General features: G+C 31.8%; 1 protein-coding gene across 4 annotated transcripts in view; it reads right to left on the bottom strand.

Moving 5' to 3' along the window:
- Positions 1 to 5,606: 5,606 nt before the first annotated feature.
- The window catches only part of Postn (periostin), a 32,042-nt gene continuing 10,537 nt past the window's right edge, over positions 5,607 to 27,111 (bottom strand). Inside the window, exons 6-23 of one of the 4 annotated variants that reach the window (XM_020151717.2) lie at positions 25,869 to 26,015; positions 25,217 to 25,358; positions 23,949 to 24,161; positions 23,258 to 23,392; positions 21,892 to 22,040; positions 20,622 to 20,758; positions 19,927 to 20,057; positions 19,300 to 19,430; positions 19,091 to 19,193; positions 18,917 to 18,984; positions 18,034 to 18,079; positions 15,840 to 15,920; positions 12,734 to 12,820; positions 12,017 to 12,106; positions 11,277 to 11,354; positions 10,832 to 10,915; positions 7,450 to 7,491; positions 5,607 to 6,400 (exon numbers count right to left, since the gene is read on the bottom strand). In XM_020151717.2, the coding sequence (XP_020007306.2) occupies positions 6,363 to 6,400; positions 7,450 to 7,491; positions 10,832 to 10,915; positions 11,277 to 11,354; positions 12,017 to 12,106; positions 12,734 to 12,820; positions 15,840 to 15,920; positions 18,034 to 18,079; positions 18,917 to 18,984; positions 19,091 to 19,193; positions 19,300 to 19,430; positions 19,927 to 20,057; positions 20,622 to 20,758; positions 21,892 to 22,040; positions 23,258 to 23,392; positions 23,949 to 24,161; positions 25,217 to 25,358; positions 25,869 to 26,015 (1,902 nt within the window). In that variant the 3' untranslated portion in view covers positions 5,607 to 6,362. The remainder of the gene's footprint in view (positions 6,401 to 7,449; positions 7,492 to 10,831; positions 10,916 to 11,276; positions 11,355 to 12,016; positions 12,107 to 12,733; positions 12,821 to 15,839; positions 15,921 to 18,033; positions 18,080 to 18,916; positions 18,985 to 19,090; positions 19,194 to 19,299; positions 19,431 to 19,926; positions 20,058 to 20,621; positions 20,759 to 21,891; positions 22,041 to 23,257; positions 23,393 to 23,948; positions 24,162 to 25,216; positions 25,359 to 25,868; positions 26,016 to 27,111) is intronic. The other 3 variants (XM_020151718.2, XM_020151720.2, XM_020151722.2) reach the window with 3 other exon arrangements.

The following is a 27,111-nucleotide window of genomic DNA, read 5'->3' as shown; positions in this document are numbered from 1 at the left end:
CTAGAAATATAGACTATGTTAAATCACAAATAAGAAAATTTAAGTTATATTTCTTGATCTGAGTTGGAATGTCTGTATGCATATTTCCTGATATAGAAATGATGTTTCAAAACAGTCTACATTTTTAAAGGTGCAGATAGATGAAGAATGCCATTCCCTCAGAATGCTATCACTGGCTTACCTGCTGTATGATAATATTTTCCAGAAAGAATTGAGTTACCATTTCCTGAGGCTTATTGATTATATGCAAAATAATTTACTTTAATGAACACATTGCTATTCCTTTTTTAGTGTTAAGAGTGCATAAGAATTTCTAATGACTAGAAATGAAAGCTAGAGTCATCAGTGTGGAAATCTCTTCAAAACAGGACAACTTTTGTAAAAGGAAATTATTTCTACATAACATTTAGCTATATAAATTTCTAATTAGGTAGAAAATTATGATTTCACAACAGTATTATGAGTTGTGCTAAATACAAAATTATACAAATAATTCCTAATTTGGCATCTATACCTGAGGTCGCATATTATTTCTATTAAGGATTGATAGCATTTTAGATTTGGTGGGCTATATGGTCTGTGTCACAATACTTCACCTCAACCCTTGTAGTACAGAAGAAGCTATGAATAGCATGCAAACAAAAATATATATCTGTGTTCTAATAAAACTTTATTTACAAAGATAGGCCATTGGCCACATTTGGCTGGAGGCTATAATTTGCTTATCATTTAATATATATTTAGATTTAGTTATTTTTTGGTTTAGCTTTTCAAAAGTGTTACTTATTTTAAAAATTTCTTAAGAAACTAAAAGTAGAACCCATAATTACATTCAGGATTATATCCCTTTTGTATTTAGACAGACTCAATGTACCAACTGTCTTATTGCTCTGAACTATCAAAAGACAAAGCTATAAACTGAAGTAGTCACTTAAACAATTTAGAGATAAAAGTATTCCTTGGTCAAAAAATATTGTTGCATAATCTGAGTTTATTTTGCTTTACAGCCTTTCAATGCATTTTGTATTAATATTTCAAATGTAGTTCTTATGTTTGCCTATTAAATTGGTTAGAGAAAATACCAAAATCATTTTCTTTTTATCATTATGTTCATTTTTCTGCATGTCTATTTACATTAGGGCTAAGAAGATGGTGAATATGGGAGGGCAGCTTTTAATCCATAATATCCATAATTATGCATATTTCTGGAAAGGCATTTACCATATTTGACTGCAGGCAAAATACAAGGATGCAATCAATATAAAGTTGTTAAAATAGAATATAAATGTACAGGCATTGCAGCAAAAGAGACATAGAAATTGTGGTCCAAATACTTGAAACACAAGTATCAGTGATAGTAATGGACTTCAGGAAAAATTTAATTGAGATCTGTTACAAAGGATAAATTAGTGTCTTTCATTTTAAATCAATTGCTGTATTGTTTTCATAAATTAAGAAAAAACTAGATTAATTTTTGCAATAAAAACAGACTAATGAACAGTTTCTCAATTTTAAATACATTAAACTTGACTAATTTTTAGGAATAATTAATCCAAAAACCCTTTTCACTGAGTAGCTCTTTACTTTACATATTGTTTATTGATCGTACTTCTTTTTCAGTATATATTTATCATTCTTATGGAATATTTCTTATAATCTCAAGTCTTTTGTTGTTATTGTCAACTACCAAGGATTTAAAGAATATGAGATTGTTTGATTCATCCTACATGAAGCTTCCTAAACAGATTATTTCAGATCTTTCTTTGTTCTCATAAATTTTTGTGAAACTTCACAAAAGTTTAAGAAATGCAATGGTTAGTTGCTGTTTTGTAAAACATGAAAGCCAGCTATCAGCCTTATTCACATATGGTCTCATTTTCAAAGTGTTGTTTTGGAACTTAGGTTGACTAGGAAATCACCATTATTTCATTTATAGTCTAGAAACATCATAAATGAATATTTATTGCATATTGTGTAAGACTCACAGAAGTGAGGGCAATTATTCTATTTTCAAGAAAAAAGTACTTAAAATCTCAAGAAATATCTTTCCAACATTTATAAATAAAAAGAAATGACTCTTCAGATGGTTATAAAAAGAAATCACAATAAGCAAAATTCAGATATGGTTTTCTTTTGGGCAATTTCTTGTTGGATTATGTGTGACTGGGTGTGTGCTTGTGTAGCAATAGTAGCCTCTATAAGATACAGCCTCTGTTTAACTATTTAGCTCTTCTTATGATTAGCATTTTTTAGTTGGTTGCTATTATTTAAGCATGCAATTCATGATTATGGAATGGAGTTAATATAATTAATTATATGGGAAAGAATCTCGTGGGAAAGAAATGAAATAATAGGGACCAGATTCATTTCCCTGATTGAAACAATTTTTAAAAGAAACATAAAAAATCCAAATAATGACTCTCAAGACACTGGGCATCAGTTAAGAAGTGACAATGATGCCTAGGTGATGGGAAAGACCGTGACCATCCCTGCTTCCAGAGGTCAGAGAGGAGTTGGAGCTGGGTGTCAAAGGAGTCCAAGAAGTCTGGTTCACAAGACAGAGAACCAGAGGGAGATAGTGAATGGAGTGAGAACTCTAGGATCTCTAGAGGATCTCCTTAAGTTTTCAACACAATACTGATCAACACGTGCATGTGTGGAAGCAAATAAACCTCAGAGAAACAACCATTTGAAAGAATTAGAGGGACTAGTACTTCACACTCATGCAGAACCTGAAATGGTACCTATTTCCTCCATCCAGATTGAAGAACTTCATAATTCAATTGGCTTTGGGAATAGACTCTGAAGAGTCTTGCTGAGTAGCAGGAAAGAATTATTCCAGATGATGGGTAGATCTGATCCTTTCTGATATATCGTAAAAGCAATGTCATGTCCAATGAATAAATTCCATTGGTTTAATAAGTTTTCTCAATGTTTATCATGTACCTTTCATTCCATGCCTGCATATGAATGTAAGAGAAAGCTGGCAAAAACAGGTTGCACACACTGTATGATTCAATTTGTATAAAAGTAAGAAGATTCAGTTGTCTGTAGTGTTGAGAAATCGATCAGTGGTGTCTGAAAGCTGGGGCATGTACAGGTAGAAACATGGGAAAATTAAGGGGATATGAGGAAACCTTTGGGTTAATGGTTTTCACAGGGTTATAATATGCATAAACTTATTAATCTACACACTTAGGTATTTGCAGCTCATTGCAATCCAGTTGCACTTAAAACTTCTTAAAAAGGGGGAAACCCCCAAACTTCTGTGTTTATAAAAACCATGGGCAAAATTTGTTCAATAGACTCTTTTTATAACTTATTTTTAGTAATACATAAAAACATAATATTTTGTACATTAGTGGGGTAACATGATATTTCAGTGCATGCACACATTGTATAATGTTTAAAGTAGGTTAAACATATCTGTCTCTGTGGATATTTATCATTTGTTTGTGGTGAAACCTTTTAAAATTTTTAAGCTTTTTGAAATATATAGTACATTACTATTATCCATAGTCACCCTACTTCTCATTCTACCTCACTGTAACTTAGTACCCACTGATCAACTATCTCCCCATTTTTCTCCTTAGCCTATGGCACTACTCAACTCTCCACTTCTATCACAGCTTCATTTTTATGTTCCTCCTATGAGTGAGGTCATGAAGTATTTGTCTGGCTTATCTCATTTAACATAATGATCTCCATTTCCATTCATATTGCTGCAAATGACAGGACCACATCCTTTTTATGGTTAAATTAGGTATTCTAGTGTGTATGGGTACTACACTATCTTTACCAATTCATAGTTTATGTTGATTCCATGAAACTACTCTCTAGTTTGGAATGGACACCCAAATCTTCATTTTAATGTAAGACTCTTAGTGGATCCTGATGCAGAATGTCACAGTCCTAACCTTGAGAAATAATACTTTATAAGAAGATTTCTGCTATGACCTCAGTTGTAAGTTCAATATTGTGCAAACCAAAAGTCCATAGCTCCTTTATGCAAAAAAAAAAAAAGAGCTAAAATCAGGTCCAGAGAGTCAGAATGGTTACAAAAAATGTGTTTGCTATGCCTAAGTTTCTACTTATTGAGTAATGGACACCATGTGAGTTGATTGATGGCATGATTTAAATGTAAAAGGCCAAAGAAAAAAGAAAAGTTATATAAACTTGATTAGTCTCATTTTTTTCATATGAACCTAGAGACAATAAATCTCCTCAGATTTTGAAGATTATTCTGTGTAACAGCACATGCTATGCTGCCATCTGAACTTTTAGAAAGTGCTTGGGTAGTATTGATATTTATTTATCTTTGAAAATCTTTATTTTAGGGTATTACATTATTGTTCCTTATCTTCTTACATTTTAATCTTGTATTGGTATTATTAAATTTATTTCTGTTTTTAATAGATCCTCTTTATATTTTGTTTGAAATTTTATTTGCATGTGTTACTTGAAAGACTGTCTTATGAGAACAGCACACTAGATTTATGTATGCAATCTAGCCAATGCTGATTTCTTCCTCCCACCTCTTGTTTTAAAAAAAAAAGAGCTTTTAAATCTTTAAGCAGACTTTAACATCCATTTCATTGTACCATATAACATGTTTAAAATCTACTTATGAGACATCTGGTTCATTATAACATGAAAATCCTGAAGGGTTAAATGAGTGAATTTATGGCTTGTTGTATGCAATTTACTGGTACTCCACTGTGGGTAACATGTGACTGTTTGGAGTACCCATTTGTGTTGATGATGTTTTAATCTATTTTACCAGCACAAATCTACCTCTTCTGAATCATCTTGAGAAGCTCAAACCACATCCCTTCCAGCTGAGATTCTATATATGGATACAGAGTTCATAGGATATTTCTTTTCTGGCAGATTAGAAAGAACTCTGTAAAACCAAAGCTATTGAGCAATTCTTCAGTAAATGACACTTTCAGAATTTTTATCACACTTCCTCACCCCAACCACTGTTCACATAAAATAATCTTTAACTAATAAGCTTTCTCATTCCCTTGTTCTTTAGTGCTGAGCCCATTTTTCCCTGATCCACATTGGGCATCTACTATCAAGTCTGGCCTTCCTCAGTTTTAGTCTCTGCTCTCAGACATAGTATAATTTTATCAACAATCCCTACTCAGGGTCTCACCACTATGGATACCATCCTCTGAATGCTCTTATTTATTTCATCCAGTCCAATCTAAGGATGGCAGTCATTGAGATCTGAGTACATCAAGCCAATTTCTGTATCATTCGCTGCAAACTAACATTTTCTTCCCTTCTTTTGCCACACAGTGGACTCTTAGGTACTTTATGTCTTAGTGAAAGAGATCTCTCTGACTCTTAGTGTGCTGAGCCCAGAAGTGACTAACTGAGGCTTTGCGCAGAACTGCTTATTCTTCTGTTATAACCAGTGGTGCATTATGAGTAATTCGTTGCCTCTACCTATTGAACAAAGTAATTGATTCATCTTTTAAATCCTTACACCTTAGCACAATCCTTAGGTTATATTAGTGCTCTGTTAATATTTATGATTGTTTCATTATGTAATCATTTTATATAGCAAAATAGATTAAGAAACTCGGGAACACTAATTTCATTCAATTTCCTTTATTGAGTACTTGTTAACAATAAAAGAGGTATAAAGTCCTGTTCCCAAGTCCAAACAGCTTTTTAACTTAAACCTTGAGTTTTTATGAATTACCTATGCTGAAGTAATCCTCTTTATACCTGAAAATGGTTTTATTGAAATGTTTGAGATTAAAAATATGTGTTGCAAGAAGCATAAGACAAACATTTTGAGAGTATAAAATTACTTGTAAAAAATAACATAATTTACCAGTAAACCCACATTGTATTAGAAATATGTAAAGCCTTTGGATGCAAAAAAAATGTTGTGTTTATTGGCTTGTTATATATTGAGCACCTATTTATGACTTAGCTTCCCATGGAGAAGCTTCTGGTTTCTCTACTCCTATGTTCAAGGCTCAATTTTCTCAACAAGATAGCAGAGCACCACTCTTAGATTTGAATTGTAATGATTCAGAATGATTCAGGTTGTGGGAACTTTCTTTGACGGATTCCAAAATTAGCCAGAACTTTTAATGTCAAGATTAAAAAAGAAAAACCTGAAAAGTGTTATATTTTCTTCAGTTCCTATCCCATAAGAAGCTAACTCCAACTTTCTTTGTTTCTCATTCAGAAAAAAAATGTATGTTTAGATTGTTTGATGGTTTGTTTCTTTGTGCTGGTGTTTAAGTTTCTGAAGTCAACATGTCTGTCATGATTTTCCCTCAGGTCAGGTTGTTGATTTAGGATTATATGAACTTTGTTGTGCGGCTTTTGGATTTTCACTGAGAGCGACCTTCCCTTGATCGTCTTCTAGATCCTGATTAGAAAAAGAGAAATATAAGTGTAAATATGATGAAACTTCAGAGTTTAAGGACATAATAGTCTGTGCATAAGTTTATTGATCAAAGGTCATCATTTATTATTATAATAAGCTATATTTAGATTATGTTTTTTATATACAATCCTCAGTTTATGGTAACCATGACTGAGATTATGTTTTGACCAATGATGTATCAAAATAATAATTTCAAATTTGATTATTTTAGTTCTTTAGAAATTTTGAATGTTTTTGAATTTTAGAACCAATCCCTGGTAAATCCTTTACTTAAAAATATTTGTATGATTAGCCCTTTCATTTCAAAGTTCTGTATACTGGATTAGCTTAAAATCAGATTTTCCTACAATGCATTTATAAGTCTAGTGACTTCTCTTTACTGTTAATATGTGATTATCTCAAGAATGAAAAACTTGCAATTCCAAATTTGTAATTACTCGAGACTCTACAAAGAAATTCTTTGCTCATTCAATGTTTTTGGATATAAAGTAACCTAAGAGGAAAAATTAGAAAATGCACATAATTGTAGTTATGAAGAAAATTGTAGTGCATGTGTTACATGTGATATATACAAATATGTATATAAACTATAAATGTACATAAAAATTTGTAAATAGTTATATTAACAGTTTTCTGTATGCACAGTTTCTAATTTTCTTATGTTTCAAATTGTAGCCTTGTTTCACATAATATTTTTAATGGTTAAGTCTACTGGCTCTTGGCTCTGATATTTAAGTATGTGTTTTTGACTTAGCTCTACTTGAGTTTACCTCAATAGTTCAATATGTTTAACCATTTACATGAGTTTATTTGTCTTTCTTTCAACATTTACTATACTTAAATCCTACTAATAGTACAGAAAATGAGTCACTTATTTCCTGATACTTATCACCAACATGCTTTGCATCAAAACTAGTTAACTATTCTCCTTGAAAGACAGCAAAGTTCAATAAACAATTTCAAGCATTCTTTCTTTGATTTCTCTTATCACATGATATGCCATCTACACACATTATTGTCAATACATTTACCTTGTACCCTTTTGTTGGCTTGTATTTTCCTCACAGGTGTGTCTAAAATTAAAAATTAGTAGTTAGGTACTTTGAAATCATAGGTACAATCAGACAGGAGACCATAATTAAGTAGAAAAATATGAAGTTTTAAATAATTATAACATGAACATATAGATGCTTTTTGGAGCAGTCAATGTTATGGTCTTTAGAATTGTATTCTGACAAAGAACAGTTATTTTTTCTCATATGTCAAAATAACTGTTCACTAATTGCAAAATACATGTTTCATTATGGCTTTTGGAGCCCCATATAATGTGCCATTTTTGCCTAGAATAAATGACATATAATTTTGATCTTTTAGTAAAAAGTATTGCACCATGATGAAAAGATGTATGAAGTTTAGCATACGTATCTTTCCAGAAATAGCCATCCATCTTTGCAACCATCCCTGTTTATAACCTATGCTTCTGTAAATTCTCATCATAAATCAATTTATGATTGCTTTATTATAAAAGAGGAAAACAGGATCTCTCTAGAAACATGGTAAGCAATTTAAGAAAAATGTTCCACCATCTCTTCTTCCCAATCAATTGCCAGTCTGTAAGACCATTTCAAAAATTAAAGACAATAAAAGCTTTCATATTTAAGAACTACAAGTGTTTTGTAACTATGCAGTTTTATTTTCATATAGTTGCAAAATATTTCTTAGTTCCCATGTTTTTCTCCTAATTCATTGACCAAGACTATATGAGAGACCTAAAATTATATTTTCATTCTATTATGGGAGTGTTTGGGATCAAAGAATAAACTTGATTCTTACAGTGACTTGATTGCATTCTCTGCTCACCTTCATTTTTCTCCAAGTTTTGGCTTCTTGTTTTCTATATTGTCAACACTCAGCAATAATGTCAAAAGTTTTCTAATGTACATATTTTTTCAATTCTCTGATATCCCATAAAATGCAAGTAATTGAATTATTACTAAGAGAAGTTTTCATTTATCTGACACCAAACAAATGAAAAATAGTAGTTTTCTTTAAAAAATTATGAATTTTTTTCCTGTCTAACTTAGCACATTGCCACCACGTCTTTTTTCCACAAGATATATAGCCATTTGCCACATCATATCGATACTATAGTAAAATACAGGACAATAGAAAACCTTACTAGAATAGAATGGAGGAAAGTCTATGTGAGAAAGGAAAGTTTGAATTATGGAATGTTCTCATACAAGTATATTTTCCTTAATTCCAGGTTTATTTGATAATAAAATACTGATCATAAAATATTGTTAAGATGAGATGGATCCAATCTTTAGTTAGTGAATAATAGCACTATAAATAATGAGCTGATTAAATTTCATACAGCAGTTCACTGTGCAGCTGAAAAACAGAGTCATGAAGAGTTTCCAAAATTACTTTTCAAAGCAGGCAGGTGCATTCAGATTTCCTTCCAGGGTTTGGCAGCGTCTGATAACAAGGTTTTGCCAAGTTATCACTATTTTTCTACGATATTAAGTTCAACATGGCAAACACCTTAGAAGAAAAGTGTGCTGAAAGAGCATAAGCTAGGTTTTCTTCTAGTGGTTCTCAGCAATTTCAAAATGAATGAGAGTCCTATGAGGTTACTTTTAGAGAAATAAAATGTGAGACGACAAGCCAGTCACCCTAATCATTTGGCACAAATGACCCTCCCCCACCACATTTTCTAAAACATGTAAAATATTTCATCCCAATTATTTGCAAATTTCACTTCTATTTTTATCTATTTTGTGTTACTACAAGGCTATGACTTTGTAAATTTGCGGTAGGGTGTAAAATATGACTTTATTGATGTTGTAAATGTTAATCAGCACTGATAATGATAGCAATATTTCCTATCAACTATCAGTACTATGCACACTATGTGTGAATGTTATTCCAAGAGTTTTTCATATGCAGACTCACTTAGACGTAGAAACATTACTGTCCTCATTTTCCAGAAGAATAGACAAAGTAGAAAACAGTCAACTAACTTAGGTTCAAGTCATAGCTCAGCCTAAATGAATGAAAGTAATATGAATTGGGACAGCTACTAATTAATTCATTCTCTAAAAAGCACTGGCATTCTACAAAGCTGCTTGTTAAGGCAAGGAGTAAAATGTAAAAAACAAAGAATTCAATTTAATTTGCATAATGTATTCACCATTTCCTAAAAATTCCTTTATGTTTTTGTAGCAGAGTTAAGCTTTTGGGGATAGATTAATAAACTCTGTATTAGATCTTCTAAGAATATTTGGTTTTATTATGGCTTAGGATTTTAGGATATGCCATACACTCACTGTGTTTTGAAAGGAAATTTGTGTTTTTGAGACATATGTACTTCTATTGAGAAAAAATCATTCCTTGAGCAATTTTTTACTGTTACATGTTTGGAAACATGATATAAGAGATATTATCTATAATAAAATAAAAAATACAGAAAATAATTTTGAAGAAACACAATGTCTCAGAAGGATTTATATCTTCTTGGACATAGTGATATAATTTTTAAAATTATAAGCAGAAAAACCACTGGACTATATTTTGGAGAGTTATCAAATTTCAGTTGTCTTTCCCAATTCATCAGATATTGTGAAAAGTGTACTTTTTTCTACAAATATTAATTTTGTTTCTCTAAACATAATTTGAGTCTAATATCTTTATTGTAAGTAAATTGAACTGCAAATTTATTTATTCAAATGCCAGTGATATTTTATTAACATTTAATATTTGTTTGATTAACTATTGTTTAGAGTTTCTGTAATATTTGAATTCTTTTTTTTCTCTTTTGCTTTTGAAAATAGGTCCATTTAATGCCATAGATGGAGAATATTCTATTCTTTAAGGATTACTTTCACAGTCAACATTATTTACATTTCCAGATATAGATTATCACTCAAATGGTTAGAAGAAACAGATACTCATTCACAAGAATATAGTTTGGGAAAAGAAAGTTGCTAAATGCATTTTTGGCTATATTTATGCATTTAAACATCCCAAAACATGCCTTTCATGTTGTTCTGGGGGCAGTGAATAAATTTTTTGAGAATATAAAAAGTATTCAAATTTGAGATTGTTTTATAACAGTAATTTAAAAATCATTCCCCTTTCTCAGCCTCAAAATATTCTCACAATTATCTGTATCAAAGCAAAAAAATATTCATTGCTCCCCACATTTATACCATTAAACTTTTTAAAGACTGTATAAATACCAATCATTTCTTGATAGCTAGTACATAAACCAACCACTTGATTTGTTAAGATGACAACTGGTATTGTCTTTTTTAACATAACCGAGGAAAAACCTGCAGGGTCAGTCTTTAAAAAGCAGATGAAGTCAACCAGAACCTGTTAAGGGGTTAGTCTTTCCCTTTTACTAACCTCCCTGAAGCAGTCTTTTAATTTCTTCGTCTTCAAATAAATGACCATCACCACCTTCAATGAATTTGGTGACCTTGGTGACCTCTAAGAGGATACATGTTTATAGCAGACATTGGTTTATATGACAAGAAAGATAAGAGGCTTGATGTGATAAATACTGACATCTTCCCAATAAAGAATTCCAGACCAACACTCAGTTCCTTCTCAGTTTTAGTGTTGATACTTCATATACTATTTTTTATGAAGATGTGAATCAATAAATAACCAATCAATATGACTATCATTGTTGCTCCCTTCCATGTTTTGGACTTTTTCCCTAATGTTGGTATGGAACTTGAACATTGGAACTAGATATAGTAGACACTATATACAACAAGGTCTTAAAGAATAGCACAGATGTACATATCGCTTAAAGTCACATTCTTATTTTTCTAGGCATACTGACCTTCTTGAAACAGTTTCTTCAGAGTTTCTTCTGTTTCTCCAACTCCAGCAGAAATCCTAGTATATTTTATTTCAGGACCTAATGAAAAGACAATTAGAAAAGGTCTACAACAGGGATGGGCAAACTACTTTGTGGGCCATGTGGTCTGCATCACAACTAGTCAGTTCTATTACTATTTTCTGAAAATAGCCATATATATTCCATAAATGAGTGGACATGCCTCTGTTCTGTAAAATCTTACTTACAAAAATGTGAACCACAGACCATATTTGATGACCACTAGCTAATAAACACCGATATCTGATTTTAGAATTTTATGTTAATTCAGAAAGTTTTGCTAAAATTATGAATCCACTGTTTTATACAAACTTGTATGCATTTTGGAATGTAGATGTACAGGCCTTAAGATTAATGGAAGCTCAAAGAAGGAAATGCTATTTCTTCTAGAATTAAATAACTCATTGCAAAACAGCAAAAAGAAGCTGGTATATTATGCAGTCCATATGCATACACACAATAAAAATACATGATTATAAACACGTCAGCAAATTTCCAATTCAGAGTAAAACATAGATTAACTATTTTAGAATAATATTATTTTTGCCAAAAATGGAAATGAAGTAACTTTTGTAGCTACCATGAAAATGACTTAGTTTCTCTAATGATCCTTTCAGAGATATTTTAGGATTAACTTTCATTTAAACTGCAACTACAGTTCCATGTATGGAATTAAAATTTACCTGTAATGATTCGTTCTTCCCGTGTCTGTTTTTCAGTTATTTCCACAGGCACGCCATCAATGATTTTGGTGTACTTTTTAATAATTGGCTCTGAAAGTAGGGGAATAAAAAAAATATATACCTTATATGGTGCCTGTACTTCCATAAGCTAAACATTTTAATAATGGAATATATTTTTCAAAACATTACAATTTAAAATTCACCCAGTTATCGTTGGAGCATATCACAAATGAATCCAGATCAAAAGAGTTCTAAAAGGTAATAGTTATATCTCGAATCTGAGGCATGGGAGAGGGCCAGCTGGCAAGACGGTTTTCCATTACTGGAAAGGGAATCCTACAATCAAACCTACTAATGACTTATTACAGTCATACAAAGGCCATGTCCCCTTTCTACTTGTGAGTCAAATGTGTCCTTTTGCATTCATATTATTTTAATCATTATATTTCATAATCATTTACATATGCAGAAGCAATGACACTTTGATTGGGTCTGGGGACTTAATGGCTACATTAATTTTAACAGGATCTACTAAAGGTAAACTATATTTTATCTCTAACTGGTTAGTAAGAACCCATAGCATATAAAATGACTCCGTCAATGTATATAAAATCAAAACCAAGATAAAAATTTAGATATCCAATAATTCCAAACCAACACCATTTTAAAGTTGTCATTGTGATGCTACCTAGGTACCAGGAAAAACAAGAAATGCACCTCCATGGATCACTTTGGTTTCTGTTTCACCTTCTTTAATCAGTCTGAACTCAGGCTCGCCTTCAATTTGAATCGTCGTTGCAGGTCCTGAGACATTGTTTTAGGAGACAAATTATTGTGTTAAAGCAGTCCTTTAAGTTTACCAGAACAGGAAATTGATTTCAACATTTGGTGTTACTCAAACATCAAAGTATTTCAAACTTTATGAAATCAGTTTTAAATATTTCTCGTTGTGTTTTAATTAGTTGGTAGTCATAAAAACAAATTGGCATACTACACAACTACTTTCATCTATTTTAGCATTAAAGTGTTGATAAATCCACCCATTCACTAGTGGTTGTAAAATACGGTTACATAAAAGTATTGCAAATGACTACTTTATGTGAATCATATGATATATACAAATTTAAGTTGTTCTAATATTGACTAGTTTAGATCTTAAAAAGTTTGCCATATTGATATCAACTAATACTCTTTCCTTATTAAAATATTCACTCAAGTTTTTAATCACTTGGGACCTTACCTTTTGATTTAATGAACATAGGACTGAAAATAAGAAAAATCCCAATACTTACCTTTAAGTTGCTGAGTTTTGGGTTTTAAGGGAACATGGACTTGAGTACTTACCTTGTATATGAAAATTATGAAAAATTAACTAATTAATACTTATACAGTCCTTCAAATGCAAAGTTAAACAAGTGTTGCATTTGACTTGCAAAATGATTTTGCTTCTAGAGAAAATCATTTTGAATGTTAGGAAGCTTACTACTACATCAGTTAATCAAGAATATTTTGTAGAGGAGTAAGACAAATTAGCTTCAGTACATTTAACTCATACTGTAATACCTTTCAATAGTTGAAGATAGCTGTATTTGCTTATCTTTGAGAGAATTTATTTGCTTATCCATGGTCAATGTGCACCATTACCCAGAATTAAATAAAATCATCTAAAATAATGAAAACAGACTACAATTCTTTCAAGTCTTAAATATTTAAGGCCATAATATTTTATCTATGAGGTGAGTAGATATTGAATATACAACATGAGGTGAAGTTTTTAAGGTGAGAAATCTCAAAAAGAAAGCATGACTAGGAAGTTTTAGATAAAGAAATGAGCTACTATAATAAATGATTTTTCTTTAGAAAAGCCAAACTGAAATTTCAGAAATATTTTGTATAATTAAACTCTAAGAAGGCAGAAATTTTACCATATTTGGTGTTTATTCATGGCATCTAGGAGAATAACCACCACAACAGGTGTTTTATAACTATTCATTGAATTGCATTTCAGATGATCTATTCCAAATTCTAAAATTTGCTTAAGTACTTTTTGAAAAAAATCTTAAAATTATGTGTTATAGTTTAATGCACTTAGTAAGACTTAAAAATCTTCAATTAATTCATAAAGTGCAAACAGTTGGAAGGAAATTTGAGTAGGAGTCTTAGGAGATGACAATTGTGTGTGCAAAGATGAATATTAGTTTCCTTTGCTATGTTACTAGAGGTAAAACTGACAAAGCTTTGAAGAGTTGTTAATGAATAGGTGACACGTTCACATTTTTTATCCATGTTCCTTTATAGGAAGAGTCCAGGTAAAGTTGTTGCCCCACTGTGCTCCTAACTGAAGAAAGAATAATAGAATAGACTTCTGCTGACAAAGATTGGGAGCATAAGTGGGTTGGATAAAAAACTTGAAAGAATGGAAAGTACTCCAAAAATAATTACAATGGAGCATTTGAAAGATTTCAAATGGAAGCTGTGTATTAGTTGTACTGAAATTTGGGAATCTGAGTTTTAAAAACAATGGCATTACCAAGATTCTTTTGGTCATTTTTCATTAAGATGATGAAGAAATACTTCTCAACAAAAATTCCTGTGATTTAATTTCTTCTTAAAACTCCAAATTCTCTTCATCAACATGTAAACACAATGAAATAACTAGATGTATTGTATTTAAAATAAAACTAAGCACAGATTTCAAAGAATAACACAATTTTAGTTATCGAGAGTGAATTATAGTATAGATTGTTAATCAGGAAATCCATCTTTACATGTATTTTCAATGACTCAATTTTAAGACATGACTCACTTTAAAAGAAATAGACAAGTATATGGGAAGAACTGCCATCTCAGTCCACAGAAGGAGAAGAAATAGAAAAATCAAAGATGTTTACAGCAATAGTCTTCATGAAATTCAATCCAAAGGGACAATCTATTTTTTTGTAAGAGTTTCTATATTTTTATAAAATAAAAAAGACAACCAGGTCTGTTCTATGTGGTAACTTAATACATCAAGATACTTAAATATAGAAATAAGAAATGCTTAAAGATTGATCCATGGAGATAATTGAGGTATATGGAATGAAGGTAATGTTAGAGATGTTGAAGATAGTCCACCTACACAGTAAGTGTAGAGAGAAAAGTGACTGCTTACTGAGTCTGAAACATGAAGAGAGAACTTATATATGTACATAAAATAGGTGGAGGTCTGGAATTTAGGATTCTAATGATTAACTCACTGAACAAAGACATCTCCTTTTCTGTTTCCGGAGATCTAATTTTAACAATCTTATCTGTGTTTGCTTATCTTAAAATTCCAATGGAATCTTAAAATTCCATCACATTACGACCATAACTGGTCGAACTTTTGGATATTTCCTTTGCTGTATGTTTTCTATGCTCTGCCAAATGGGAAATTCCTGAACACTTTTTTGAGCAAGTTTTTTATAATGGTACAAAATATATCACGTGGAGGGACTGGGAACAAAACTACAAAACTCCACACTCCCTGAAAGAATCTAACTACAGTAAAAATGTTAAGATTTATTTGTTTAGTGAGTATCTGGGTACCAGTGCTAATATAACATCAATCAAATTAGTGTGAAATCAAATACAAGCAAATGTACTGAAAGTATTAGGGATGCACCATCTACGTTGCTAAATAATTTGCACTCTACATTCTCTAATTAAAAGAGCATGCTACTGGTATAGAAATATTTAGCATGTTAGTTTCAAAAAGAATGTAGATACATTCATAGAAATCAGTATATTATGTGATTCTTTTTCAAAATAAAAGGAACCATGTATAGCATTGATTTTTTTTTACCTTCAGTTTTGATAATAGGCTGAAGACTACCTTGAATCACTTTAATTTTTGGTTCCACAACTTTGGTTATAATTTTAGTTGCTGAAAGTATAGAAAGTTGAATATGAATGATATTTACATAAAGCAACATGAAAAAAGCTTTTCTTTTTCTTTTGAAGGGCACTAAGTTATCAGATATGGTAATATGCTCAGGCAGTCAGATACAGGAAATAATCACAGTACATAATTAATATCTTCTTATGTCCAGATGTAGAACTCTGAAGTCCAGTGACTTGGATTTGTTCCAGTGAAATCAATACTCACTAAATTAGGAATTCTATCTAGAAATCTAACTTTTTGAACTGTACCCCTAAAGCTTTTTACCTTCTTTTGTACTTCTTGAAAATACTGGCTGCATAGCAACAGAAGACAAATAAACATGATTAATTCCATAATACCTTAAATTGCATTGTTGATTCTTTCTCAATTAAAAGGACATTGAAAGAAAAAAGATGTTTAAAATGTTTCCATGCATTTGATAATAGTACAGAGAAAGGAAAATATGAAGAAGAGTTCAAAATATTTAAAGGTAACAGTTAATTTCAACCAGTCAGACATGAGCTCTATGCAACAAATATGATATGGTCAGCATTTAATTTCAAGTTTAAAAGGTATTTAATTTCCAGATTCATCATAATCATTATTTTTCTTCATTTAAGTGGTGACATATTTTAAATGAATGATGACATATAAAATGTGTATAATCTACTCAAGTGAGATAATAAAGTACAAAATTCATTAAAAATAACAGTTGGTTGACTAGTTGTACAGGTTAGCTGGAAGAAAATGTGTCACTGAAACTATGCCAATAGAGCTGCTGTTTTTTAAAAATTTCTAATTAGAAGCCTTTAAAGCTAATACCATTAAATGAAGAGCTGCACTAAAGCTGACTGTGCAATCACAACACAATGCTGACACCTTAGAGTTGAGATGATAGCACAACATGGGTATCTCATCTTCTGAGATGTTTAGCTGTGTCATGTGTGGAAAATGGTAGAACTGACATGGATATAGTATGAAAGATAAAGAAATGTGTATATACCTTTGGTGGAGAAAGATGACATAACATGTCTGATGAATAGAGCCCATTAGGATCATTTCATTTATTGTAAAATATATTTTTAATAAAATTATGTATTCCCAGGCTAAATCACTATATTAATTAAATCCTTAAGACCATGCTGAGCTAGGCTGATAATGGAAATTTATATATTATCATCACATAGTTTAAATTCATAAGAGAAACAGACATTTTGTTTTGCTCCTTATGCTGGTTTTGCTCCTTTTCCATATCTGTGTAAATCTTAAGGAGAATGCTATCACTTAAATAACTGGATATTCATGATCTAAAATAAAATAATTTTCTAGCCAGAATAAATGTAAGAATTGAAGTAATGTTTTAGCTACTGATATATTTTTAGGGTTTAATTGTAGAGCCAAAACAAAATGAAAAGAATTTTTGCTTTGAATGATACAATGAAAGAAAGAAAAAAGACAAAGGAAGATAAAGTTACAATAAAAAAGATGTCCTATGACTGACATTTATGAGAATAAAATACCCATTACACTTATTAAGTAGTAGAGGTTTAACTTTGATAATCTGGTAGTGTCAGGGATGAAATAACCTTGGAATCTAAAAACCTTAGGTTTATCACCTAGAGGATTTTGTGTTTCTTTGTCCAATTATGGATGGGGAGAGTGTCTGGATTGCCACCTCACAAACATTGGGATTTTTTGGCACACCTTCCTATAGCTCAGGACTTGATAGGAGAATGAGTGACAAGTCCTTTGGCAATGTTGTTTCTATGTCCACACATTTGAATTTTCAGATAGCTCTTGAATGTCTTTTAGCTATGTTTCCTTTTGTTTTGTACTTTTAACTTTTTCTGTTTCTTACACTAGGGTTTTATTTTACTGTCTCATATCCTATCACTCTCATTTTTCCACTAACAGGAAAGTGGAATTGAAGGGTATGGTCAAGGCCAAAAGGTCTCTCCTAAACCTTGAGCCCCATTTCAAAGAGAATGAGATTTACCAATGTCTGGAATTCTAAATACCAGATTATCAATAGTCTGTTTGTCAATTCAAAGAAAATTAATGTTTTTGGTTTTGTATCTTGTTACTTATGTGTAGTCGATATTCATCATATACTTACTATAGACAGTCATGGGAATTTCTTTGAAAGTGCTACCACGAACAAACTGAAAATAAAGGTTTATGTTTAGTAACATGAAATGTAATGGCTGTATAAACAAAACCATGGCACCACTTTAATTTTTACCAATATAAAAATTGTTAAGTTCTCATTGCTCTTAATAGAAATGAAGTCCTCATCTAAGTCATGTCCTAATTCCCTGCTGTCATGCCAGATGTCATAAAATCATTGGATTTATTACTCAGCATTATAAAATTACAGAGTAATTAATTCAAACTTAAGTATATTTATTAAAGATGATTTCATGTTTTCTGCTACTTTGACTCTATAAGGGGAAAGATGAAAAATATTCTTTTGACTTTAACTTGTGATTAGTGACATTGTATATGAGTAAATTCCTTTTATTTATTTTTGAAACAGGGTCTCAAACTTGCAATCTTCCTGCCTCAGCCTCTGGAGTTCTGGAATTATAGTACATTCGATCAAAGTTGACATAATAAGTAAATTTCTTATCTTTCTATCATATTTAGTAGGAAGGATATTTGGTGATATAGCCTTGATGGCATAACTGTTGTAATTATTTAAGTATGTCTTATCTCTCTAACAGGACTGTAAACATTTTGAATTAAGATAATATCCAATTATACTTAAATTTCCCATGACACTGATATACTACTTTACCCCAAGTAGCTTTGAAAGATATTTGTTGATCAAAACCATGAAGAGATAGTCATTTCTTTATTGGTGGGCCAGTGATGCATAAGCAACAAAGAACAATCAAAGCCCAGTGTATATTTACTTAATGTATCCATTTCTAGTCTCTTATTTTAAACCTACAATATCTGTTCAACATATTAGAAATAAATCTTATGCCATTCCTTACCTTAATTTGGATGTATTTGATTAATTTATTAAGTATTTCCAGCAGCCGATCATTTCCAACAGGTATGTCTATGAAGAGGAATATTAAATGAATGTTAGCAAGAAAATGTGAAATAAAGACCTAGATTTATATTGAAAAAGTCTTAATCTATCCATATGTTCAATAATTACCAACCTGCAGGATAGAGCAGTTTATCAACAACATGAATGACACCATTTGTTGTCATGATGTCAGATTCTTTGGATTTCAGTTCATTCACCAGAAGTGTTTCATTTACCTATGGAAATATGGGGAAATGCCAATGTGAAATTTAATGAAGAATGGACATTAAGATAACTTAATGATGGATGATTACTTTCATAAACTCATTCTAGCCAACTTACTCCTTTCAGATAGATTTTGCTTCCTTGTGTGGTCTTTAGAATGTTAGTAACACCAGGTTCAAATCCTTTTCCGATGTAAACTCCTGGTGTCAAGTGGTAAAGGATGATGTTTTGAAGAGCATTTTTGTCCCCTAGGGGAAATAATATATAATTATTTAATAATATGTTTTATTTGATGACATTTGGCAGTACAAGTACTAAGGAACAAACCATTTCCTTGTCATTATTCTCCACACTATTTTCCCATAATGTCATTGTTTTCTGAAGGTGATACAAATGATACAAATGCTATATCAAAACATTCATTCATTTCAATGAAATCAATAAAAATATGACCATACTCACTAAGAGAAAAAAGCCCAAGTTAGTTTTAAAATTATGACTTTTTTCCTTTTCTGCCATGTATTTGTATATCTTTCAATAAACAACAACATGAGAGAAAGAAATGTATGAACAAATGTTAATGACTGACCCTTCACACGTCCCAAGTGGGATTAAAGGAAACTGAAGCTTGCCAAAAGTATGGGAGAAGGGACCATTTTAGGCTGACATCTGGGTAGGAAAGTTTGAGGAAGAACTGAGATCCTGAAATCAAGGAGCAAATATCTAGCATTCACTTCTACTCACTAATCAGAACTTCTTTTTCTTCATTTGTCATTCCCTTGAAGGCATCATTGGTTGGTGCAAATAAGGTCCAGTCTCCAGGTTGTGTCAGCAGATCTTTCATATCTGCAGCTTCAAGTAGGCTGAGGAAGACACTAAGCAAGAAGAAGGTAGCTTAATTTTATTAGCTTTAGATTTGGGTATCTAAAACCACATGCATAGAGTAGAAAAGAATCCATGTTTTGTGGGAAAAAATGAGAAACCTCCTCAAACATTTTCATGTTTCAGGTACAACTTACTTGTTAAGAAAGTTTTATCCTGGGAAATGATTTAAATATATAATATACTTTAAATTTTTTCATCTCTGTTTTTGTCTAAAACTTGACAAGTTCACACTTTATAATGAAATAGAGGCAATTTTCTTATTTACTATTCTATCAAATAGTCAGTCTGTTAATATTACCATTTTTAAAAAACCCCATTTTAAGAAAAGTTGCATGGAGTAGTTTCATCTGTTAGACTGAAATATATGGTGTCTCAGAAAGCAAATCAAATAGCACTGAAAATGTAACAACTTTAAAAACATTTGTATGGATTTCTTATTTTAAAGTTTATTTTTATCATTATTAGAAATTGAGTGCCTTTTGGGATAGTAACTGTGAGACATAAATATGTCAATAGCTCTCATTTCATTGTGAAGATGTTGCTAGTAAGCTTACCTAAAGCGCTTATCTTGTTTTAGCTTTTCATGAAGGGATTTCTCGGCTGGTTGGATAATTTCTCGGAATATATGAATAGCACCATTTCTTCCTTGCTTGCTTCCCCTGACCATGCATGAATTTTCAATGCAGACAGCCTACAAAATCAGAAATGATAAATGATTTCTTTTTCTTTGCTTGAAATTTCCTATTGAAGGTAGCTGATTGATTTCTGGATTGGCCCTTCAGAGGTAAAAGGAAACAGCTTCTCTTCTCCATTTTCAACGTCTGGCACCATCTGATTAAATCCTTCTCATTCTATCAGGTTTTCTACTAGTAGTTAAACTACCCCTACCTGTCAGGTCTGGAGTCTTATCACTAAGTTACTAAAGTTCCAAGAATTCTACTTCCACATTTTTCCTTTGTTTAGGTCAATATTACATATACAGTTTCTTGACTTCAGTGCCTCTTGTAATCTTCACAAATGTTTACTATATTTTCTTGATTGTTAAACCAAATCAATTCAAAGTAAAATTTTTTATTCATTTGCAGTTTTTGAATAAAAGCAATATGTGTATATGTATAATTTAAATTTGAAGTTCATTTACTGCATTACTTAAAAACATGTGCCTTAGAATTGTGCTATACTGAATGAGTGGCCACTGTGTACTGTTTAACAGTTCCAGGCAATGCTTGTCTTCTTGTGAAATCTTTTAGATATAGCTGAGTTTGTTCTGTGGACAGAAACTGAATTAGTACAACTGGTTGCACTGTAATTTTGATAAGCAATATTTCTTGAAATTTCTTGCTGAAAGTACTTTATAGTCATCTTATATAATCCAAAAATATCTATGTGCCTATAAAAATATAACTTTAAAGTCATTCAAAAACAATTCCTTTATTGAATGGTTCACATTACAAAAAAACTCATCATTTGACTCTCTATAAAAAGTATTTTGTAAGGCATAATGTACTCTACAAATCAAAAGTTTATTTTAGAGGGCTTTTAGTGCTTTCTAGAATAGAATTAAAATAATTAGTGCTTTAGAACATACTAATTTAATGAAATAAATGCAGGTTATCTGACTTAATAATACATAGCAATTTTGATATACATTTTTCAGTTTTTCACCCAAGCCACACCCTTTCCTGATCTTCCTCTGAGTATTGGCTATTAAAATCACTTTGTAAAAAATTCTGGGAAGCATTTGTTGTGGCAATTCTTTGACAAGTGCATGCCATGTGACATTTATGTCAATGTGAATGTTTGATCTTTTTCTGATTCACTTACTGTACGGTAAACGAAGACTCTGAGCTGCTTGCCTCCAATGGTCTCTAGTATCTGCCCATTGTAGAGATCACTAAGGCCAACTTTTACTTTCAATATGTGATTCTGCAGAATTAATTTAAGAAGGCGCTGATCCATACTCAAAGTATCATCTATGATAAATTCATTAAGAAAGAGCATTATTTTACATGGAAAATATTTGTATTTCCTGGTAAGAGAAAAAAATGAAAACGGATAAAACCTAACACTATTGATATGGATCAAATACAATATTTGAGTCAGCTAAATGATCAAAGCCAGCAATTTGATTCACCAATTAGAAACTGCGACCTATGGCATAAAATTATTATAACATGGCGTTATGCAGTTCAGACAATAAGCTTCATCTCTGTAAGGGTTCCATACTTTCTACTGGTCATTGGGAAATAATGCTTATAGTGGGCAAAGTTTTTTTCTGACAATCAGAAGTCTATTAGGCCTAAGAATGACTATTTGTCAATCATTTACAAATTCATCTTATTATTGGAAAAAGAATCAAGTCATATAGCCTTGTAAATGTAGGTTAATGTCAAAACATATGGGCATCATTATTACAAGGAAGACAAACAGTATTTCTACAAATCTGAATTTTTTTAATTAATAATTTTCTATGTTACAATTCAGTACTTGGAAAAACAAAAATGTGTGATTTTTAAACTTAGTAAGTTTTATCTAACAATTGAAATATTTTCTTATGGAATCATTTTTTTTGGAAAATGTCAATTTGCATTAATCTAAACATTTTTAATAATAGCAACTACTAGGTGAAAAACATAATATTTCACATCATAAAATGGAATAGTAGCCTTTTGCTTTATTATTTATTTATTTATTTATTTATAATTTGACCAGTGTCAAATTATAACTGGGGTGCAACATATACCTATTGATCTCTAAATATTATTATTTTGACATCAAATAAATAATAAGATTTATTTTTCTTAAGGTATATTAATGCATACTTATGTGTGCTGTAAATACTAGATTCACAGAATAACTGAGTATTCCTTATGACAAACTTCCATTCCCTGTACACTATCATCTTTTTTAAGGGAGCCATGGAGATGTGTTTGATACATTGTAAGAACCTTTGTAAATACCACAATGTACCCCCACCCAGCACAACAATAAAAGAAAAAAATAGTACCATGTTTTGAAATGAAGGATATTTTAGTAACGACTATGTAATAGTAACACATTATATGTGTACCCAATGCAGAAACTAATCAACACTTTGTCAAACATCTATTATTTCTTTTTGAAAATAATCATGGAGAAGAAACAAAGGTCTCTTGTGGGGAGAGCAGGAGCAACAGTGTCCAGTACATACCAGAAAATGCATTGTTCACAGGTGCCAATAAAGTGTATTCTCCATCTGGTTTCAGAGAAGATGCCAAGCCTAACTGGGCCACAAGGTCTGTGAAAGTGGTTTGCTGTTTTCCAGCCAGCTCCATGACTTGTTTGGCTGCAAAATAAACCATCACCATCTCAACAATTTCATCATTTTTATTATCTTCATCAGGGAATTAGTAAATTAATTTGTGGTTCTCTTCTAATATTATAATCTATTTACTGCAATGTCAAGTTAGTAAGATATCCTGAACTTCCCTTATGAGAAGATTTCCAGTTTCCACTTAGGAAGTTTGATAACCACAAAGAATTTAAGAAGCAAACTTTCTTATCTTTCTACTACAGTTTTAATTATCTGTTGCTCTCACCTTTCATTTCTTTCTGCCCTTGTGAATGTCACAGCTTTCTCCATTTATCCTTTTGTTGCCAAGAAAAACTCTGACACTGTGAGAACCTTTATAAATATTTGATGTTAGGCAAAGTCTGTGCATGGAATGCCTTAACTACACAGGACTCCTACTTATTACTCAGCTAGCTCACTGTTCCCTTTGTGTTTGTTCTTCACATGCCATTCTTTGTACTGCACATTTATTTATCATAGACTTACTCTTGGACACCATAATTGGTAAAAAGAAAAAAAAGTTAGCAAAAATTATGAAACCATTGCTCACCAGAATCTGGAACGAGGACCTCGTCAATCAAATGAATCACACCATTCTTTGTCACAATGTCTTTTTTGTTCACCATTTTGATTCCATTTATTGTGATGCTATCACCTTCACATCCTATCTCAATTGTATTTCCTTCCATGGTCTCAAATACAGCTCCTCCCGTAATAGCCTCAGAACATTGGAGAGTATTTAAAATGTGGTACTTCATGAGAGCTGGTGGACAAATGAAAAAATCAAGATTTCACATCAAGGAAATATATTTTGATCTGTAAAAATGTGTTTCTTTGTGGAACTAAGTATGCCTAAGAAATATAACATATATGTTAGCCCTAAGGATTGACCAAAGATTTAAAAATCTTAACTGTTTGTGTTCTAGGAATGTTTTTTCACCATCAGTTCTACAATAGAAACAGTTCAACTTGGCAGGAAGTAGGAAGAAATTTAACTTTAGAATCAATTTTTGCAGTACTAGCAATGTGGTAATCCAGTTCCAGCTGTCATAAGGAAGTAATTCCTCATGTGAAAGCAAGAAAAGTTAGTCCTTTTAGAAGGTGTGTGAAGCTGTTAGTGACACATATTCTAAAATCCCCAAGTACTATATTGTATTAACTACTCCAAATAGAATATCTGTGCATAATTTGTAAGGAGGTTGATAGGGGCAGAAGGTAAGATGAATAATTCCCTAAAGACAACATCTAGAAAGTAGCCCAAATAAAGATTTCTTGAAATGCAGTTTAAGAGGTCTCAGCCTCAAAAATTTCTAGATTGACATCCTTAAAAATTTGTCTTTTTAAAATGGTAAATGTATTTTGGGATAGGCTGAGTATATGAAACATGCTTGCACAATGTGAAATTTATTTGACCATAGAAGGGATATTGGAAAAGACACAAAATTTGTTAAGTAGTTTCCCAAGAGAATGATTAAATTTTCTCAACTCAATTATATCATTTAGCATGAATTTATAATTAATCACATTGCAGCAGTATTAAAATTTGATGATATAGTATTTTTCACACTTCACCTATCTATTTACTTGGAAAGAGCACAAAAGGTTGCAATCTTAAGGATGTTCTTATTATTTAAGGATTATTCCTTGCCCAATTTTTCAAGGACTATAAAAAATGATTGCTATAGTGTATCACAGAATATTTTTTTTTCTTTGCTGTTTCTTCTTAGAGCTGATGTTATTGGAAAGAACTAGCCTCTCTTTAATTTTCTTCTTCCCAGATTTCTGTGAGACTTCTCAGAGAGGAAGACAGTTTACTACCTTCAGAAGCCACTTTATCTCCCATGATCCGTTCTAGGACACCTCGTGGGAGTTTCTCAAAAGCCTCATTTGTAGGAGCAAAGAGTGTAAAGTGACCATCTCTTCCAAGGGATTCCAATAAGTCAGATGTGATGGCAGCTGCCTGAAACACAAATGTGATTTCAGAGGATTACACATTGCAAATCCAGAAGAAAATCATAGCACACTTAGCTCAGTCAGTCATGAGGGAGTTGATAGCTTGCTTCATTATAGATGTTTGTTCTTAGTAGATCTTTAAAACAATACTTTCTGGCACAACCAATTAATTCTTTTCCAATTTCTCTCAAACTGTGTTTATTTGAAATTTTGCCAATGTTTGCTAGATTATGATAACATAATCTAGCAGTAAATACAATAACTGAGAAAGACACACTCTAAATGCACTAAAAATACTATAGTTACATAATTAATCATTCATTATCAATCTGTCCACATAAATATAATTATTTCATATAAGATGACTTCTCCCATGTAAAATGAAAACTGTCATTTTATGAAATGTATTGGTTACATTTCTTCCAGGTTTAGTTAGTAGCATTTTTATTGTTCTTAGATTTTGACAAGGAAAGAAGAGAGATTTCTGTGATCCAAGAGAATCAGCTTTTGTACTTACTCTAAAAGATGAAAGTTCATCTTCTACTTCAATGAAATCTTGGATCGAGGTACCAATTTGTGTAAGGACACGGTCAATGACATGTACAACACCATTTGTTGCAATCTGGTTCCCATGGATGACTCGAGCACAGTTAACAGTGACAACCTATAATTATTTGGGAAAACCAAAGTACTAAAGTCAGAGCTATCTACTAATCATGGAGACAGCAAAATCATTGCCAGTTTTACATTTATTCTAAGTGTAAGATGAAGGAACCTACGTTCTGAATGTAAATGCTGTAGATTAAGATTTACACATTACTGCATCTAAAAACAAACCACAAGAGAAAACAGAACGAAGCTCAGAACCCAAGTTAGTTACATACACATAGCATATCTGAAAACAAGGCAAAAGCATTTTTCATTTGAATTATTGTTTTTGTTTTTAATTTTCTTTTTAAAGTCATAAATTATTCCTAATGTATATCAATGGATTATATAAAGAATTATTTTGGGAGCTGGTGGCTGGTGGCTTGCACCTGTAATCTTAGCTACTTGAGAGGCTGAGATCTTAAGGAGCACTGTTCCAGGCCAGCACAGGCAAAAAGTTAGCAAGAACCCACGTCAATTTATAGCTATAAGTGGTGGCCTGTGCCTGTCATCCCAGCAATGGCAGGAAGTGTAAAATTAAGCTCTGTGGTCTAGCTGAGCCTGGGCAAACACAAGACCTTGGCTGGGTGCCAGTGGCTCACGCCTGTAATCTGAGCCACTCAGGAGGAACAGATTAGGAGGATCATGGTGGTTTAAGTCAGGCTGGCAAATAATTTGTGAGACCTTATCTCGAAAATACCCAACACAAAAATGGGCTGATAGAGTGGCTAAAGTAGTAGAGTGCCTGCCTAGAAAGTGTGAGGCTCTGAGTTCAAACCCTAGTACCATCAAAAAAATAGAGACCCATCTACAAAATAACCAAAGCAAAAATGGCTGGAGACCTAGCTCAAATGTAAGAGCACCTGCCTAGCAATCCTGAGTTTAAGCCCTAGTACCACCCAAAAATAAAATTAAAAAAAGAATTCTGATTAGCTATAAAATAAGTTCCAGAGAAAAAAATTATTGTAAAAGTATAATTAGTTTTATTGTGATGACATCCTAAGTATTGCTTCATCACTGACATTTTTATCCCTGGGAATATGACTTTTGAAAGAATCCTATGACCCTGTTGGCAATTTACCACAGTCTTATCTAAACACACAAGAACTTCA

This window comes from Castor canadensis, chromosome 10, assembly GCF_047511655.1.
Source record: "Castor canadensis chromosome 10, mCasCan1.hap1v2, whole genome shotgun sequence".
Classification (NCBI taxonomy): domain Eukaryota; kingdom Metazoa; phylum Chordata; class Mammalia; order Rodentia; family Castoridae; genus Castor; species Castor canadensis.
This window is presented reverse-complemented; position numbering and strand designations above follow the sequence as displayed.